Below are 17,069 nucleotides of genomic sequence, written 5' to 3'. Positions count from 1 at the left end.
TATTATTTTAAATTGTTATTAATTGATATCACTGAAAATGTTAACACAAAAATTACTTTCCAGGGCTTGTGAGACTTTTAAGGGCTTAAACACAATTATTAATATCATTTTTTATGCAACCCCAGTGATAATCATTAAAAAAAAATCTATTGACAGGCACATTCCTACTGAAGTGGCAATTACACAATTGTGGTGAGGATTTCCAAGTGTTCTATTATTATAAATGTTTGGACTATATACAATTAAATCACCACACTGAGTTCATTTACAACACAACACTTTGATAATATTCTTGATCATATTTTATTTTCTATTTAACCACAAGTTTCATAATATTCCAAAATAAGCTATTTTTACTTTAACACTTAATATTAAGTTCTTTCCTTATTGCTGGTCTAAATGCAACTGATGTTTACTTCTTGCTGGGCTTATTGCAACTGATATTTACTTCTTGCTGGTCTTATTGCAACTGATGTTTACTTCTTGCTGGTCTTATTGCAACTAACTCTAAAATCCCTAAAAACCGAGAATTTCTAAAGTATCTGGTGTCTGTCATAAATCAAAGAGATACAGAATTGACATGTTCTCTGATTACAATTAAGAGAGAGCTTGGAAATGTAAACATCTAACCCCATTTGAACTAAATAAATAAAGCCATTAACCCAAGTTTATCAGTCCCATCGCCATGCTCTAGGGAGTCTACAGGTCAGGGAGTCAAGTATCAGCCCCACCATGATGTCTGGTAAATTACTCGCATTTCGCAACAATTTTCACATGACATGTTATGATTGTCAAAATATCATCACTAGTAGTTTTTCTGTTAAAACCTAGAGCTTAAAATGCTTTGTGATGCAGAATATACATGTACCCCCTAATGATAGATAAAATGCATTTTAACGATTCCCAATTCATCAATTTTGCAACTCGATTTTTTTTCCCAATTTATTGATTTTGCGACTTGTTTTTTTCCCAATTTGAAGATTTAACGACGCAAAAATTCCCAATTGGGGAAAAAAAACGCTGTTAACTGATTTTAGCAAAAGATTAGAACCTGCACATAAGTATCTTTTCATCCGAAGTAATTTTATATTTAAGAGTAAGAAACAAAAACAATGTGTATTTTGTTAACAATATCTATTTTAAAGATCTACAAAGTGATATTCTGACATAATTCGCACACTTTAAAGGGGTAATGGTGGTCTTTACATGTAACTAATGATAATTGCATGTGTTAACAAAGATTAAACAGGAAGAACTGAAATAAAATTTGAAAAACAATTTGCAATAGGAAAACGATCGTAAATTAATCATTATTTGAACTACAGTCAATCTTGTGGATGCGACCACTTGTATTAAGCGACCTTTGTCTTATGCGACCATTTTGAAATCCCACGGAGCTTTTTCGCTATATAAGGATATTGTATTAAGCGACTTTTGTCTTACGCGACCAGCTACCGCTGATTTGTGTGTATTTTGATGTCCGAATCTTGTATTAAGCGACCACTAGGAGGTTAAAGTGGTTAATCTATCGATCTTTCAGGGACAAATCCGTGTTAATTGTTTATCTAAGCCGATAAGATGTACTGTTACACCTCCGCTTTGTTTTCACAACCATTATGATTATGCTTTGTCTCGTTGACCGGTTCTGACCGGTATTGTTGTAGACTGCGTATTAATTTATTGAGTTGAATAATAGGGGAACGTATTGCGCACAGTCTACAGCTTAAATAGTTTACTATGTGGATCGTTAAGAGACAATGCCGATTTTTCTCGAGTATAGATAACAGGTGCAGAAACAATGCACTGTACGCGACAAACATTTCCTGAGAAGTGCGGAAAATAAACTATTAATCGGCAACATCTGTCGAAATCCGTACATTACCAATTTGTAATAATGCTAATTAGTAGATATTTGTAAGCCAATCACATTGTTATTTACTTAATAAATTTTCCAACCAGGTCTGATTGTTTGTTTTCAATTGACGTGTTTTAATTTTTTCAGCTCATTATGTATCATAATCGAGTTAGATTTCCTTAAGCGTACATGCAGAAATTAAAATGTCAAAACAAAAAGTGTTAACGTTGAACGAGAAAATTCGGGTTTTGGAATTGTCAAAGAGTATAAGTGCACGTAAAATCGCAGACGAGATTGGAGTCGGAAAAACCCAAATTCAGAACATTCTTAAGCGTAAGGCCAAAAAAAAAAAAAGTCTTGGTTCAGTGGAACATGGCCAGAAAAATGTAGGAGGGTAGGTAGGTTTTTTCTTTTTTTTTTTTTTTTTTTTTTTTTTTTACCAGTCGACTGATTTCAGGGTGAAAAAGGGTCAGTTAATGCACCCATGATTGTTTAAACACTGACCAAATGATTAATATTGCACATGTGGTATTTAGTCGTTGTATATTATTCAATATTCCTAGCTCTTTATGCACTTCTTCAGGGCTAGCGCTGGCCCAAAATTTCTTTTAGCCAACCATTTTTTCTTTGTCTGTCTGTGATAGTGTGACCTTCATATTCAAAAGTGAACAAGCCATCTTTATGAGTCTCTGGTGTTTGGGGTGTGACCTTCAGAATTTTTTTCATCATGAGACCTGACCTAGTCTTCGACAGGTGCTCAAGAGTCTGAATAGTGGCTGTCAAAAGGAGGGTAACCTCAGAATAGCACAAGTCTTTCTTCTGGTACATTTTTTGATAAAATGGCAATGGGTTTGAGCGCATCGCACAGGAAGTGAGCAGTGTACATAAATTTGAATGTTGCTATTGGTTTGTACAGGCTAAGGGCGTCACAGTACATTGATTTTGATTCATTATCAAAGCGAAGCCAATTGTTGTCAAGTTTCCATGACTCTTTGAATGTTCTAGTGTTTTGTGTTTTAATTATTTTTTTTGTTATGACTCTTTTTCGTCCAACAACGCTTTAAGGTTTAAGACGCCATGTTAGCGACTTTAGAGACAAAGTGGTTACTTCCATTTTTATAGTGGTGTAGATGAATGACTCTTCCTATGTGTTAAAAATTTGAAATGTTAATTAAAATTAAACCGCGCGTGTTTTTCACATTTTTATTTGATTAAAATACGCTGCTGTCAGTTAGCATAGTGTGCGAGTAAAACAAACAAATTAATTAATTATCATCTTTTCATTTCGATCGGAAATTGGCAGAAAGTTGTAACATCATCGACATAGAACTAATTATTTAATTATCACTTTTAAATTCAGATCAATAGACAGCTTGGAAATAATTAAAATATTGTCACGCTTCTTTTCATTTTTAATCTTTAATAATACGACATTTGCGACCGGCCGCTATTTTGTTTGCAGACGACAATATTAACTGTGTATTCAAAGTGCACAGTGTCTGCGCATGAATGACCGAATATTACTCCATAGCTCCACCCATTTTTACATTTCATTTAACAACGTCATTTCATGTGTAAGCGAGCTCAATGTTGATTGGCCAGCTAGCATGCGCACTTCAATAACAATAAGGTCAAGCGATGTCTCGTATACACGTGCAGACCGGTTATTGTTCACTGTTAAATTGCGAACACTTTCATTGAAACAAAGAGAAAAATATAGAAAACCAATCCAGGTTTAATTGGTGGCTGTTTTCAATGAAATTTTACGAGATTTTAGCATTTTCGCCATCAGATTTTTTTCCATGGACCAAAAAAATCGTTAGGGTCGGGGGCAAAAAATAGGGTCGGTCGGGTTCCCTGAACCAAGACTATTTTTTTTTTGGCCTAAAGCCGAGGTGCTTGAAGACGTGGAAAATAATGTGTCAGGTGAAAAAAACCGCGCAATATAGAAACGGAAAGAGAAATACATGTGATAATATATCATAGCTTTTGGCTTCTGACATTTATTTCTAGTTTTAGCTGTACACATGTATATGTAGACTGTTACACATTTTTAGCAAAATTCTTTGTTCTTAGGAAAAATATTTCCTTGTCTATGTTATTTTTGCAAATAAATATGTACACACAATTGATTTATAATAAATGATAATTTATAATAAGTGAAAAATAAAACACATTATAAGTAAAATATTGTCTATGTATTGTGTTTATATTCATTTTATTATAAAAGTTAAAATCATTGTGGATAAAAGAGATAATCCTTCATATAGATTAAAATTGAGGGTAAGCATTCTTCCAGAATGGCCTTTTGTATTCAAAGACCGTTTTATTAAGAGACCACTTTTGATAACTCCCTTGAGTGGTCTCTTAATACAAGATTGACTGTATATAAATCTAAGATGGCACAACCATAATTTTGATTAAAATAGTCCAGTTTAACAAAATAAATCAAAGTTTCAAAGGAAAAACATTTATATTTTGCTGTTAACTTGACTTCAAATGGCCTTGTGACTTGTTCATTGGTTTGCATTGGCATGTGGATTTGCTAACGACAGACAGGAAAAACAATGACACTGTACTGAATAACCAAATAAACATTTAATAAAATATATTAGAAAAGTGTACCTGTTGAGTTTCTAGATCCAGATGCGGCCGTATCGCTCTCAGCCATGGGCATGATGGGCATGGATTGCCAATGCTGCACTGCATTTTTAAACTTAATTCTTTCACCAATGGTCACCAGACCTAAATTTGTTAACTGGTTATCTTCTAACGATTTACAAATCTCAATAGAATCTATTTTTTGACTCATAAAATTTTGATACAGTGAATGTAAACCAATTGAATGCAAAACACTCCTTACGGCGTCGTCTGCCATGTTGTAGACGTAGACTGTAGATTACCGCGCAATTTTCCGGTGCGTGCAAAATATTTGGCTTGTAAAATTCACTCTTTAGTAGTATTATAATGAGGAAAGCACTTTATATAATGATGAGTGACCAATACATAAATAACGAATAGCTTCGTATATTAATGTCTAAACTTCATATAAGAAAATTAAAATACATATATCTTCATATCAATACATAATATCTATGTATCGAGGTATAATACATATATATAATACAATTTTATCTGTATCTCTCAATGTTTTATGTATATATAAGGATCTTTTATAATTATTGCATAACGATTTATGTTCATATAAAGATCTTTCGCCTTCATATAAAGAAGTAATACCTTTATATAATGGAAGATTATCTGTGTATAATACATTTGTATCTGTATATTTTTACATGTTGTCTATATATAAGAAAATTATATCTTTATATATTAATGCTTTATGCTTTAATGCTTTATCTGTATATATTCAAATTATGTATTTATATATTATAATTATGCATATATATAATGGTTACAGACATTCATATAAAGATATTTTGCCTTCATATAAAGAAGAAATGCCTTTATATAATGGAAGATTATATGTGTATAATACATTTGTATCTGTATATTTTTACATTTTATCTATATATATTAATGCTTTATATGTATATATTCAAATTATGTATTTATATATTGTGATTATGCATATATATAATGGTTACAGGCATTCATGCAGAGTCAGATTGACGTAATATCACAAGTTTTTGGTATTACCGGTACATTTTATACTAATTATGACATTGACCAACACAGAAAATAATTATAAGGTTGATTTTCCCAAAATTGACTGTTACAATTGGATACTGTTTTAAGCTTCACTCTACTTTGTCTGAAAATAAAAGTCCTAAATGATGTAATAGAAACATACATATTTAATTTTTAGTTTTACAAGGATATATATATATATACATGTATATATATACATACCGTATATTATTATATCTTTTTATTGATGGTCAATCAATTTAAGTTTAACTAATATATACATACACATTATATACATGTGTATGCTTTGATTTTTTTCTATTGAAGCCAAATTAATATCCCATTAGATAGATAGATAATATCACAGCAGTATTCCTAGTTTGTCTGCAAGTACTGCAGAAATCATGGATTATTATTTTACTGAGTCAGCCTTAATCTTTATATTATAATTGTTAAAACAGATTAAGATGTGCATAATACAATTGAGGATGCATCAAGATTAAAAATTGGTACATGTATAAATTGATAAAGAATCAATAACAATCAGAAACTGTGCATTTTTTTCATTATTGTGTGAAAGGATTTGAAGTAATTATGTGTTTTTGAAATATGATTTATGTGAATTTGAATAAATATATAAAATTTAGTGATTTTCTCAGACAAAACTGTTAATTACATACTAAAGTATTCAGAATGTATTATTGTAATATTCATTCGAATTTTTTAGTATAAAAAGCACTTTTCCCTGGCATTTGTATTTATAGTAATTGCATATTTTATAATTCTGACAGCATTTATAAACTGTGTTCATGCAAGCATGAACACGGTTTTATTTTTTGAGTATTTAAACAAGAGGGCCATGATGGCCCTGTATCGCTCCACTGCTGAAAAAAAAGGCTGAAACAAATTTCTCTGCATGTGCAAATACTTAAATATAGGCCCTATTTAAGCACATGTACACTTTTGTGACCTTCTGGGCTGGGTCAAATTCAACCCCAGGGGCATAATTTGAGCAAACTTTGTAGAGGACTACTATATCTCACTACATACAAAATGTGGTAGCCCTATGTCCTAGAGTTAAGGACAAGAATATTTTTAAAGTTTTCACAAAATAAGCAAGATATAAGCGTATATAATGTTCAATTTTGTGACCTGCGGGTCAGGATCAAATTTGACCCAAAGGGCATAATTTGAACAAACTTGGTAGAGTATTATAAGATGTTACTGCATACCAAATTTGGTAGCCATAGTCCAAATGGTTTTCGACAAGAAGATTTTTAAAGATTTCACAAAATAGGCGCTTTATAAGCGTTTATTCAATTTTGTGACCCCCGGGGCAGGGTCAAATGTGACCCCAGAGACATTATTTGAACAAATTTGGTAGAGGTTTATTAGATGTCACTGCATACCAAATTTGGTAGCCCTAGGCCCAATGGTTATGGACAACAAGATTTTTAAAGTTTTCACAAAATAGGCCCCATATAAGCGTATGTTCAGTTTTGTGACCCCGGGCAAGGTCAAATTTGACCCAAGGGGCATAATTTGAACAAACTTGGTAGAGAACTATTACATGCCACTACATACCAAATTTGGTAGCCCTAGGCCCAATGGTTATGGACGAGAAGATTTGTAAAGTTTTCACATAATATACCCTATTTAAGCATATGTTCAATTTTGTGACCCCCGGGGCAGGGTCAAATTTGACCCCAGGGGCATAATTTGAACAAATTTGGTAGAGGACTATTAGATGTCTCTACATACCAAATTTGATAGCCCTAGGCCCAATGGTTATGGACTGGAGATTTTGAAAGTTTTCACAAAATAGGCCTTATATAAGCAAATTATCAATTTTGTGACCCCCAGGGCAGAGTCAAATTTGACCCCAGGGGCATATTTTGAACAAATTTGAAAAAGGTTCACCCCAGGAACATTCCTAAGAAATTTCATCAGAATTGGACCAGTAGTTCAGGAGAAGAAGATGTTTAAAGGAAAAGTTAATGCACAGACGCACGATGGACACAGGACCTATGGCCAGTGGAGCTAAAAATCAAATTAAACATTTAGTTTTGATGTAAAATCAGTTTTTATATGCAAGTGTCTATTTCACTTATAAATTAAAACAGCATATTATTCATTATTGAAAAGATTATTCCAAGCTTGATGTCATATTTCAACTTTGCATTATATAAGTGTAGTTAATTGAACCTTGTATTGAACTGTATGGGCAGCTATATTTTTCAATTTATGTATGTTGTATTATACAAAATGCATTATTTCTACAACAAATAGACCATATAAGGCCTACTTCTACTAAATAGGCACTGGTATGAATTTGATACTGTTTTTGATGCTCATACACAACTTTAATTATTACTACACTTTAGTATATTAAATATTTTCAAGTTTTTGTTCAACATTTTTTGCAAAAAAAAAAGAGTGTCTTAATGCATTTGAAAATATACTTAAAACAAACTAAAAATGCATTTTAACATACCTTTTTCCTGGTAAAGTGTATTTGGGATGATAAAAAATACACTTGAAGAGTATTAATGCTGGAAAAATGCAGAAAAAAATACATTTGTTTCTGTTAGAAGTGTGTTTTGTCTGCATTTTTAAGTGTATTTAATGCACATCAAATGCAGATAAATACAATGCCAATACTGTTACATGTATTGTAATGGACATAAAATGCACTTGTTCTTGTAATTAAATGCTTTAGTGAATTGAAATAACCTTTTATAACGTTTTAACGATTAATAATACCTTTTTATATAAATTTTCTTTTGAAATGTGACACTTAAATGATTTTTGCACAACTAGTAAGAGATATAATTTGTGCTCATAATGCTTTATCATTACACTATATAATATCATTTGTTGTATGAAAATTACCCGTAAAATTCATGTGAAAGCTCAAGAGATCAATAGCAGCGTGCTATACCCTTCTCCTTTTTACATGACTTGATGGTATTTATTCCCCAATTCTACATGGCTAAGGGAAAATTAATGTGAAGATTTGACAAATAAGTCTTAACTGGGATCCAATAGGCAGACTTTCATATTACTTGTATTTAATTTAAATAATGATCTGAATTGCTCTTTGGCAAATCTTCGTTGGTCACAGTATTCAACTGAATTTTGTTCACTTTGTAGTGATTATATTTTCTATATTTATCAGACAACATCTTTCTTCAAAAGTTTAACATGATTGCTTGGTTAATTTAGAAACAAGATCAATGCATCATAACATAAAATGAAAAAATGTTTAATAGTAAAAATGGCAGCATAAAAGCACCAGATTATATGCCTTAAATCTGAGACGATATGTTGATGTATTGGAATTTCTCATAAATAATGTGTCCCATAGTTGTATAATTGTATAGTCGCATGCATGAGTGGTGTCAATGTCACAATACCAATTAAAGCCTATAATTTACTAAAACAATTTGAAGTTTGATGTGTGTTTTTTTCAAGATCTGTTATATATATTATTTATATATATATATATATTGTTGAAAAGTTAACATGCAATAAGCTTACTGTAATTAAGTGACAAATAGTTTTACTGATTTGGTTGGATGCATATATGCAGATATATCATGGTTTGTGCAGAGGACAGTAGCAAAAACAAGAGCTGTCTCCGTAGGATGACATACGCCCCCGATAAACGCTTTAATAGAAGTTATGAGCATTTTTCAAAACCTAAACGCAGACCCTAAGTTCAAGATCAAAGGGGTCAAAATTTGTGTGTGTATGGAAAGGCCTTGTCCATATACATTTGCATATCAAATATGAATGTTACATCTGAAGCGACATAGAAGTTATGAGCATTTTTTCGAAACCTAAATGCAAAGTGTGACGGATAGACAGACGGACAGTGTGATCACTATATGCCCTCCTTTGGGGGCATAAAAATGTGTTTCACATTGTTTTGGTAAGTTAGTAATGTACAAACATGTAGTTAAAAGAACAGAATCATCAATTATAAAGTTATTGATTATAAAGTGTTGCTGGCATATTTGATGCATTCATCTAGCTATAAGAAGGTCCCTGTTTTATCCCCACTGGCACCGAGTGAGGGTTCTCAAAATCTTAAAAACAAAAACAATATTAATAACTACATATAGGGTCGAGAGCCTTGTTGATATGGGGGCTAAACACCTGAAATCAAAGCGACCCAGGTTAAAGGCCGAGGCAAAATAAATAAACCAGAGGCCGCATGAGCCTGCTATACTCTGAACAAGTATTGTTTCTTCTCAGAAAACTGGCTTAAGTGTCTTACTAAGCTTTAGACTTTGAGTTTCAGTGCAATCTATCTAAAATAAATTGGTCAAATAAAATAATAATTTGTAAAAAATAAACATTCTGCACAAATTCAATTATTTACTTTACCTGTGTGCATGAATCATTTCATTCTTGATGGTTAGTGAACTATGTCAAAAGCACCATAGCTATGAAACACTTGTATTTTGAATATTGCAATGTTCCACAGAAATGATGCTGATGATAATTCTACACGATGATGAGTTACTAGATATATTTATAAATTCCATTTCCACCAACAATTCGGTTATTCCTCTACCAGTTCAAATGCTTCGTACACAGTTGAAAATAACACTATTCCACTCAACAACCGTGACACATGTACTCAATTTTTGAACTTTTCGCAATTAAAATTGTCTCCTACTGTTATTGTTGTTGTTGTACTTTTGAAAGTAGTTCGAAAGATGGCGACCATTAACCCAGAGATTGATTTATGAAATAAATCGTCTGCTGATCCAGAGTGGTGAATACTATTTAAAATATTATAAACCACACCGTCCGTATCACCGCATGTTCATTCGTCATTCTATTTCTTCTATAAAGAACTTCGAAAATAAATTATAATCGACAAAAAAAAATTACTGTATCCGAAAACGACAGCCGAAAAATTGTACGCATTTGCCACATTAATTAAAATGTGCATATCGTTTGACTGCAGACATTGCAAAACCTAGCAAATATACAATTTGGTTGCCATATTGCTTTACAATAGAATTTTTGTGGGTAAAAAACAACTTAATTATCACCTTTTAATTTCAAACGATAATCGTCAAAAAGGTGTAACATCGTCGAAATAGAACTAATTATTTAATTATCATCCTTTAATTCAGATCGATAGTCGGGAGAAAGGTGTTAAGTAATCAGCTTAGAAATAATTTATTTATTGGTACGCTTCTTTTGATTTGCTAATCTTTAAATACGACGTTTGCCATCGGCCGCTATATTGTTGGCAGACGACAAGATCAACTGACTGTGTATTCCAAGTGTACAGTGTCTGCGCATGAATGACCCAATATCATGTGTGAGCAAACTCTTTGCTGATTGGCCAGCTACCACGTGCGCTTCAATAACAATAAAAATGATATGCGGATAACATAGACAAGTTTGACAAGTTTATTGACCGTCGCCGAAAAATACGCGGTCCGATTTTTTTCGAATTTTGGGCTCAAAAAAGATTAGGACCGGCGGCAAATAATTAGGTAGGGTCGGGCCACCGGAAACAAACAATTATTTTTGTTACGCCTTACAATGTACATTGAAAATATTTGGTTTTCAATTGTTTTTTAATACTTGAAGGAAATAACTATAGATGATTCGAACCCTTTACATCTCGTTAAAACGGGCCGCGCTGTAAGGTCTTATCTATGGAGACATGCACTCACAAGCTTCTATAGACAGTCTCAAAAAGTTAAAAAAAAATAATTTTAACCCCTTTGTTTCTGATATAAGTAGTCCAGAGCATCTTTTTCATATATCTTTGGTTTTGGCCACTGACACCAAATTCATATTTCACTAAATTTAACCAATGCAACTTTGTACACTCTATACATAACTAAATTTATTATTTCCTTTGGTTAGTTTTACACCAACATTTGCTTATACCTTTCCATAATCGTAGCTGGAGATCTTTTTTACGGATTATGAATCTGAAATCAATAAATAATAATAATCAATAATGATTGTATTTTACCACATAAATATAGATAAATTGAAACATGAGACCTAAACATGTGCCCTCCACGTACTGGAAAGCAAGACAATCGATCCCGGTGAACCGTTTTTGGTGCAAGCATGCGATCATTTTCAAGATCAATTCTGGGACATGTACTTTGATAAATGGAAGATTATCGTAAATATATTCAGCTCACGCTGACTCGTTCTAGCTTAACATTTAAAACCATGTGCAGAAGTAAGCGGTGCCACGAATTTCAGTGACACGGAATATAAATACCGTGTTTATAACCAGTGTTGCGTGTTGCATTGATATTTATGTAAGTAATGCATGTTTTCACCAAAAAATTAGGCCTTTAACAGATATTAAAACAAACAGGTTCGTATGGCATGTTCTTTTTATATATAAAATGATTTAAGTCTGTCACATCAGGTCTGACACATCGACAATCATCTGATTATTACATTTTTCTCACAAGTACGAATGGTGTCCAGCGCGACGCGACTTTTTGTAAACACTATTTCAAACTCATGCTTAATATTTCACGACTGGTAAACTGTTAAATAGACGGCATATTGGTTCGGAAATTCGACAGAGTGCTTCGAAGGTGGCAATCATTTTGCAGTGTCTTATAATAAAACATTTTGTCACCCACTTACTTGATATTGCTTCGTCTGCCATGTTTCTTTTCGTCAGAAGGATACGGTGCTCTTGTCAGAACTATACAATTTTGACGGTGAGCGGAATAGTTGTGATAATCGCCCTGTCACCGTGATAGAGGGCAATTTAAAACAAATGAGAAAACATCTCTGTTAACTAGGAATACTCACTTTTTGTCACCCTTTCATATTCTTAAATTTTAACTTTTTATCCTCATGCTTTTTGAAAAGCGTGGGGATATTGTGGTTATCTCCGCCGTCTGTCCGTCCGTTTGTCTGTCCATCCGTCCTTGCCACTATCTCCTCCTACACTAGAAGCACTAGAACCTTGAAACTTACACACATTGTAGCTATGAGCATATGTGCGACCCTGCACTATTTGGAATTTTGATCTGACCTCTGGGTAAAAAAATATGGGGGTTTGGGTTGGCGTGGGGCTGGGTCAGAGATTTTCACTCATTTTTTTATGTTCTGTACTTTAAAATTGGCCATAACTTTGGCATGCATGTGTATCTCATGGAACTGCAAATTTTGAGTGGTGAAAGGTCAAGGTCATCCTTCAAGGTCAAAAAAACAAATCCAATGGAAGTAATAAGCTTTAAAGAGAGGTAATTAATGAACCTGCCAAATGATTTTTTTTTTAAATAAATCAAAGCGGCGCAGTGGAGGGCATTGTGTTTCTGACAAACACATCTCTTGTTTTATGTTATATTACATTAACTTCTTCATTTCTACACCGATTTACTTTAAATTGATACTGAACATCTCTTATGACAATACGGTCAATCTCAACAATGCATGGCCCCATTACCAACCCTGGGGTGCCCCCTGGGTCAAACATGTGGCGTGGGTTTATGCAACAATAAAACAATGTAATATATTATTTGGTTATTGAACTTATTCAACAGCTTTGTGCAATACAATGTGAATTATATATTTTAATGAGCACACAGCTGAAATGCCAAGAGTGTGATAGAGGACAAGCAATTTATAAATAAAAGTTCAATAACCAAATAATACATGTATATTACAGGAAAATAACCAAAATCTATACATTTATGTTGCTTTCTCAACTTGCCATGGTTAAATTAACTTCAGATAATTATGTATGTCAAGACTCAAGTTGGTTCTTGAAATATTGCCTATTTAAAAATTAAAATGGGAAACACTGCATGTTTTAATTTATAAATCCTCATGGTTACTACTTGAAACTGTGCTCATAGTGTTAAGAAAATTTGTCCAGACATTTAACTTATGTTTGAACATTTAAAATCAAAGAACAATGTTTGAACCGCGCAAAAGTTCAATTATGAATTTAGCTTTTGATTGTCCCCTTATTTGTTAAATAATGGAATAAATGTGTGTACCTAATTTGGTTGCCATGGTAACAATGCAATAAAATAAACAGCATTTTATTGATAAGTTCAAAAAAACTCTACTGTTTAACCAAGTGATTCATGACATTTTCATCAATGAAAGAGATGTGGCAATATTTAGCTTTTTGTGAATCATGTTTTTAAATAAAGTTTACAGTTTACTATAATGCATCATTCAGTTTGGTCTGCTGGTGGATCGGAGACAGCTGTCGCTGTAATTGTTTGTTTACATTACCCCACCCACCATCATTAAATCAGTTTTCAAGAGTCAACAACATACCAGCTACATGATTGTTACTTTAGTTTTTTAGTGATTTACTGTACTCTTATAAGCTTTTACCTTAAACTTATGTTCTTGTTTGTCATTTGAAACAGCCGATGCATTTACTATTTCTTCGGAAAATTTAGTTTCGGTAACCTCATCTTTAGCACTTGCGGACGCCATCGGTAGAAGTTTGTTTACTGATCAGTCTGTAAGATAACTTACAATGACAGAATCTTGGCACATACTAAGAGGTCACACAGGTCATACCGGTAAATCCCATATGATAATCAAAGCGTCGCCTCTCTGTTACACGAAAGTTCTTTTATTTTACTTTTGTGAGAACGAACGATAACTCTGTTGTATTGCAGACTGTACGTAGCCCATTAGGCGCAGTGACGAAGAACATTAAATAGAGACGTAGATCAGAGACGTAGATAACGTCTCTGATTAAAGGAACACTTATTGTTACACGTTTTAAATTAAATTGCCAAATATGTTACATATGTGCAAATTTTCGTTATAGTTATTATTTCATCTTGGTAACAGTAATACTGAACATGTGCCATGCTCTAAAATATCCACTTTATATGCATCTTTTGACGATTTAAAAACCATAAAAATTAATTAATATGATAATAGGTGCTACCTAATTTACGGGCAAAAGCATTGTAAGTTTTTTTGATAACCATGCATTTTTAATAAATATATGGACATCGTTGTGTTAATAATATTATTATTGTTGCAATAATTAAGTAATGCATCAAACAAAATCAATCTTAAAACAAGTTACATGTTCCAAGCTTAAAGATCTAGCATCTGATTTTTTTTTTTTTTTTTTCTAGCCACAGGAATTTATAGCTGGTTCGGTGTCTGTGGTATAGTGGATGGGGTGTCTGCTAACTAGTTCTGGCTTCCATAACTTTAAATGTCGCTTTTTATGATTTTTGACTGGCGCGACTTTACGTCTGTCAATACTATATAAACTGTACGCTGAAGTTTCTTTAGCTATCTGCTAACTGGCTTAGTCACTGGGAGGTCTCTGTATTGATCCCTTAAGTGGGAGCATTCTTTAGATAACCCTAACGACATACTATGGCGTACCATTTGGGTTAAAAGTCAAGAAGACCTACAAGTTAAAAAGAGAAATGTACGTCGAAGTACAATAATTGTACGTCGACATAAATATAAAATACACTTCCAAGTATATATTTGTACGTCAAAGTACAATTTGTACTTCGACATACATGTTTGTACTTCTATGTACACATTTTCTGAACAGCCAATCAAAACACTAGTCTCTTGAGGCTGAGCGGATTTTCCTTCAAATTTATTCATAATAAATGTTTAAAATCTCTTTTTTAATTGAGGACAAAATGAATAAAAATATCAGAATGGCAAAAAAACAACACATGGAAGTTTCAAGTATTTAATGCATTGAAATAGATTACCCCGGTATATACAAATTTGAAGAAGATTCAATTGTAACCTTTTTAAAATTAAAATTATTCAGCGTATTGTGAGTATTTATTGATCATGCGGGGCCGAGTATCACGACCGTCCAGCGCATTACTGTGTAGGAAATTCCCAACGGTAACCAAGCATTAACGGGATAAATAATGTATTATAACCTCACCGTTGGTCCTATTTTGTAATAACCATAACTTGCATAAGTCAGAGGTTAATTCCGCCACGCCAGGTCAATAAATACGCACAATATCTATGAGTTAGCGGTCGATAGTCGCATAATTTGGTATAAATCATAATAATAATAATGTTGAATAAATACGCACAATATCTATGAGTAAGCGGTCGATAGTCGCATAATTCGGTATAAATAATAATAATGTTCAATGTCAAATATCTCTAAAAGCAACAGATGTAAGGTGTCTTCTGATTGGATAATACTCAAGGGTCGGTGGAAATTGTACGTCGAAGTACATTTCTCGTTCTACCTAGGAGGTCTTGTAGACTTTCGACGTCATGGTACGTCATATAGACACTAAGTACTGGTCCTACCCAGGAAACAGTTTGTTTCATCAAATGTCTCAATTCAACTTGACAGCTTGCAAAAGCAGTTGCATTAAGCATACAGTACAATGATTTAACATAATCAAAATCATGTGATGTGTCAAATCAATTTTGATTGACAAATTTTACAGGATTTTTTTTTAATCCAAGAAGTTTTAGACTGTCAAAAAACACACACTACGTATTGAAAGCCATACCTGGAGCTTTCGTCTGTATATCACTGACTTCATCAGAAGAATGATTTATACTGTTGGGAAACGTTAACACCACTAATTGTCTTCTTATTTATTAACAATGTATAATTATGTGTAACAGCATAACAACATACTTGTTTCGCAATTAAAATATTTAATAAATACAGGTATCTTGCAGGTTTCTAATTTTCTTTCGCAGACTATTGTTGAATAGTTTAAATTTTGTCGCCACTAAAAAACTAGCCATTTTGTAGCAATTCTAAAATCACAGTCTAAACTGCATACACTTAGCTCTATAGTTACAATTTGAATGCAAATATTAGAATGCATCATGTTATATCATCCATATTTTTTATTTAAACATTCAAATAACACATAACACAGTACATTATATAAAAAGGTATTTGGTATTGTGTGGAGATACAAAACACTTCACATCATTTATTTGCACATAAAATAATAGTTACAAAATAAGTAAAACTAAAACACTGTCATCAACCTACATTTCAAGAATATTTACGTATATGAAATTGCAAAGCAGTGTTATTGTATTACCTTTTACAAAATTAACATTGCTGGTTTTGTACTAGCCATAAAACATTTATCATGGATTAACAAGTAACAACCAATTTATTAATTACACAATAGAACGGAAATCATATTAATTGCATTATGCATTTACAAAACAACCTATTTGTTACTGTTTAGAATTACACTATCTTACTAAAAAATGATCACAGGTACTTGTGCTTTTACATACTTGTGGTAAGTTTTGTATTACCAGTTTGACAATTATCGGCAGACACTTGTCGATATACAGACAAAATTTGCATGGGAACTTTCATATGTTTTCAGCATAATTGCATTCGAATTGTTAATTTAACAACCCTTTGACATTGTTTGCACATCTCATCTTATTATACCATAGCTGATTTTTGTTTATAGATAGACATATATAGACTTTTCAAAGTTCTATAAAAGTTCACACCTGTTCCATCCTAGTAAACAAACAGAACCAATAAAAATCACCACAGATATTAAATAAC

At 32.6% G+C, this 17,069-nt stretch overlaps 1 protein-coding gene across 2 annotated transcripts in view; it reads right to left on the bottom strand.

The window, feature by feature from the left end:
* LOC127881998 (H(+)/Cl(-) exchange transporter 7-like) overlaps window positions 1-14,128 on the bottom strand; it is a 147,161-nt gene extending 133,033 nt beyond the window's left edge. Inside the window, exon 1 of one of the 2 annotated variants that reach the window (XM_052430339.1) lies at window positions 13,877-14,128. In XM_052430339.1, the coding sequence (XP_052286299.1) occupies window positions 13,877-13,981 (105 nt within the window). In that variant the 5' untranslated portion in view covers window positions 13,982-14,128. The remainder of the gene's footprint in view (window positions 1-13,876) is intronic. The other variant, XM_052430340.1, reaches the window with a different exon arrangement.
* Window positions 14,129-17,069: the final 2,941 nt, after the last annotated feature.

The sequence above is a fragment of the Dreissena polymorpha genome, chromosome 5 (genome assembly GCF_020536995.1).
Source record: "Dreissena polymorpha isolate Duluth1 chromosome 5, UMN_Dpol_1.0, whole genome shotgun sequence".
NCBI classification, from domain to species: domain Eukaryota; kingdom Metazoa; phylum Mollusca; class Bivalvia; order Myida; family Dreissenidae; genus Dreissena; species Dreissena polymorpha.
The sequence above is the reverse complement of the archived record's forward strand: the minus strand, read 5'-3'. Positions and strand labels throughout refer to the sequence as shown.